This window comes from Lactuca sativa, chromosome 3 (assembly GCF_002870075.4).
Source record: "Lactuca sativa cultivar Salinas chromosome 3, Lsat_Salinas_v11, whole genome shotgun sequence".
NCBI classification, from domain to species: domain Eukaryota; kingdom Viridiplantae; phylum Streptophyta; class Magnoliopsida; order Asterales; family Asteraceae; genus Lactuca; species Lactuca sativa.
The window spans coordinates 64,044,330-64,048,228 of NC_056625.2; the positions used below are offsets into that span (position 1 = coordinate 64,044,330).

The 3,899-nt window shown below is 36.8% G+C and overlaps 1 protein-coding gene across 1 annotated transcript; it reads left to right on the plus strand.

The window, feature by feature from the left end:
- The first annotated feature begins 810 nt into the window (after positions 1–810).
- On the plus strand, positions 811–2,307 carry LOC111884258 (malonyl-coenzyme A:anthocyanin 3-O-glucoside-6''-O-malonyltransferase). The gene has a single exon (XM_023880571.2). The coding sequence runs from the start codon at positions 840–842 to the stop codon at positions 2,193–2,195; it is 1,356 nt and encodes a 451-aa protein (XP_023736339.1). The 5' UTR covers positions 811–839; the 3' UTR covers positions 2,196–2,307.
- The last annotated feature ends 1,592 nt before the right edge of the window (positions 2,308–3,899 follow it).

Sequence of the window (3,899 nt, forward strand, 5' to 3'; positions counted from 1 at the left end):
TAATATCTGAAAATTATCCAAATAGAGTTTGATAAATTTTTTATATAAAATATACTATTTAAGTAGTCTATATTAACCCGACCTAAAACTCACGTATAAGGTCAATCATAAAACACTAATAATATTTAGAATGTGTCAACGTCTGAGCTTTAAACATTATATATGTATGTATGAAATTTTATTTCTCAACCACTACCTATCTTGAGTATCCGGAGCAACGACTAAGGCCTCCGGAAGAAGTTTGGTACACTTTCTTGAGTGTTAACATACCTTTGCATGTAATCCACGCTTTAAATGCCAAGTCACTCCCACATCTTGCACGTTCTTGCAATCTCTTACATTCTACTATTTAATTATTGCTTTTATATATTTTTCCATTACAAGAGTTTATAGCCATGATTCGAAACATTTCTTAGTTTTTAGGTTTTTGTTATTTATATAGATGTAATCTCATTTTTTTGGCCAATGAGAACAATTTAGTAAAAAGTATCAATTATTCTTTGTGTACAAGTTCTCTAGTCACAATTAAAACAGCTCATTGTATCGTTTGGTTCTTTCTTTCCTTCCTTTCATTTTTGTTTAGAATATTGCAATTTAATAGAAAATTGGCATCAACTATAAGATAATCCTATGATATCCCAAAATCTTGAACCTGATGATCGATGCCGTAATCCAGTGAATCGTTTGATACAAAAAATACAACTAAAGAATAAAAAAAATCACCACGTTTCCTAATAAAACATATAAAAATAAAAATGCACTAATTTGCTATAGTCTCCTTACCCCTATATAACTCCACTAACTTTGAGATATAGAACCATCAGAGAAAGTTAAAAGAAATGGGTTCCCTTCCGATCTTGACTGTTCTTGAAGAGTCCCAAGTATCGCCACCACCGGCGACCATAGGCGACAGATCGCTGCCTCTAACTTTCTTCGACTTCTCATGGCTAGCCATCCCTCCCATGCACACTCTCTACTTCTATGAGCTCCCAATTACTAAAACTCACTTCACTGAAACCATCGCTCCCAAACTCAAAAATTCATTATCAATCGCCCTTCAACATTTTTTTCCTTTCGCTGGTAACTTGATCGTATTTCCTTCTCCTTCTAAAAAACCTGAAATTCGTTACGTTGAAGGTGATTCTGTCAAGGTTACTATTGCAGAATGTAACCTTGATTTCAACGACCTATCAGGAAACCATCCTCGAGAGTGTGATCAGTTTTATCATCTTATACCCATTCTCAAACGCACTGCTGAAGCTTTCGATTACATAACAATCCCAATCTTGACAGTTCAAGTGACACTTTTTTCAAACTGTGGATTCTCCATCGGAATAACCAACCACCATGCCGTGGGTGATGCTATCAGCAATTTCGACTTCTTGAAAGCGTGGACATCGATTGCGCAATCAGGCACAGATGAGTCATTCCTAGCTAAAGGAACTTTTCCGTTGTATGATAGGCTGGTAAAATACCCGAAATTACTAGATGATGTTTATTTAGGTTACGCAAAGGTTGAAACTTTTAACGAAAAGTATCAACCTCCAACTCTTTCGCCGACTGATAAAGTTCGAGCCACATTTATCTTGACACGAGATGTCGTTAATCGGTTGAAGAAACTGGTTTCAAACCAACTTCCAACACTACCATATGTATCATCTTTTACAGTTGCATGTGGTTATATATGGAGTTGCATTGCAGAATCACGTAACGATGAGCTACAACTATTTGGTTTCAGCATCGATTGCAGGACACGTTTGGATCCTCCGGTCCCAATGGAATACTTTGGCAACTGTCTCATGTATACTGCGGCGACGGAGAAACCTACTCTTTTAACGGGAAAGGAAGGATTCGTAACTGCTACTAAGTTGATGGGAGAAAATCTACACAAGACCTTGAATGATAAGGATGGAATCGTGAAAGATATGGATTGGTTCTTTAAATTGTTGTCGGAGGAGATGCCGACAACAATGATAAATGTTGCTGGAACACCAAAGCTTAGGTTTTATGATTTGGATTTTGGATGGGGGAAGCCCAAAAAGTACGAAATCATTTCCATAGATTATAGTGAATCTATATCCATGTTAGCTTCCAAAGAACCTAATGGAGATGTGGAGATTGGCTTATGCCTTTCGGCTACTGAGATGGAAGCTTTTGTTCGCATCTTCAATGATGGACTAGAAACGTATATTTAGATAGATCATATTATTGTTGGAAGAATCCACGATGTTCCAACTTCCAATATGTGTTTGACTTATCTTATTGGTTTGAATTTAGTTATCCTTTCCTGCATTTTAGTAAAAGATAGGTTAGCTCTTTTCTTCTTATTTTCTTTTCGGTATAAGTAGGAGTTTTTATTTTATGTTAACGTGAGTTTTTGAGTTTAATAAAAAAAAGGTTGTATTTTGTCTCAAGTTTCCTTTGTTCCTTATACCTTCCTCTATTTTCTGTTTTAATATCAGGAAACAAGGGGGTTGTTTTCTTATGCTTGGATAGCACACTTTATGCCCAAGATCCACCCTCAGCCATCGCAACAAAGAATGATATGGATGATCAAATGGCACTTCATTATCCAATATTATCCAGAATAACTATATTGAGTGGGCCATCAAGAAGAAAGTTCTCATGCAAGCTCGTGGCGTGTGGGACGCTATTGAACCCAAGACCCACAAGAATTCTTTGGCGTAAGAAAAGACAACATGACATTTGCTGTATTTATCAAGGCAAGAAGACGTTATTATCGCCAGTAGAGAAGAACATGATGAAAGAGACTTGGGAGACTCTAGATTGATGATGTATTGATGTGCATGGGGATATGTAAAGTCAAGTGCAGACGTTGAAAGCTGAACTTGAAGTGTTGAACATGATGGAAAACATAAAAATAGATCACTATGAAGGTAAACAAATTGGCCAACAATATATGAGCCGTGGGGGCAAGCTTGAGGAAGCTTACGTTATAAAGAAGCTACATCGAGTCAGAAGACTGAAAGCACAAGAAGAGCGGGTACGTGGTCATATTGATACGGAGAAAAAGAGGTTGTTACTAATGCAACAAGAGTGGCTTAAAAATCTAAGAAACAAGGTGAAGATGAAGCAAGCTCCTCCCATACGAACCACATGTCTAATGGAACCCCCATTTGCATATCAAAACTAATATATCACAAATATTATATAAAAAGTAGTGATAATCATATCTTATGCAAGTAATATCTTATTTTTAACATAAAGATGAAAACATGTAAGTATTTGTGTGATAAACAAAGTTTACTTGTATCCCAGCCCCCCCCCCCCCCCCCCCCCCCCCCTTTTAAAAACATGAAAAAACTTGAAAATGTGGGGGGTATGAACTCACCATGTGTGGTTTTGTGGGTTATTTGAGAAGATGGTGTGAAGATTTCCAAGCCTAACACTTGAATGGGGTGGTTGAACTTTCTTGGCAAGAATGTTATCCTAAGAGTTTAACATATAATAATATGTGTGTAAATATAATAAAACTAACATAAAAGTGTATAAACACGCTAGATTTGAAGGGATACTTACAAAAAATCCAAGGCTAATTGCTTGGCGGCTTTGAACTTGGAGGAAGGAAAAAGAGATTTGATATTTGTTTGGTTATCTGATGGTTATTACATAGGTATATGTTGGGTATAAACTTGCTTTGGAAAGGATTAAACTATCAAATCACAAGTCAACACCTTATCTTTTCTTGATTCACTGAAATCACCTTGGGAGGGGATCAACTTTGTGTTTTCAGCCATGCATGACCGAAATCACCCTATTTGCTTGGTGATTTCAGTCCTAACTCCCCCACCAAATATGATTTCGGCCTTAGTGGACTCATCCTTAGAGTTTTCGGCCTTAATGGACTTATCTTTAGAGTTTTCGGCCTTAGTGTTCTC

Bases quoted from the DNA above. Each gene is read 5' to 3' on its own strand.
- LOC111884258 (XM_023880571.2), top strand. From the start codon at position 840: ATGGGTTCCCTTCCGATCTTGACTGTTCTTGAAGAGTCCCAAGTATCG.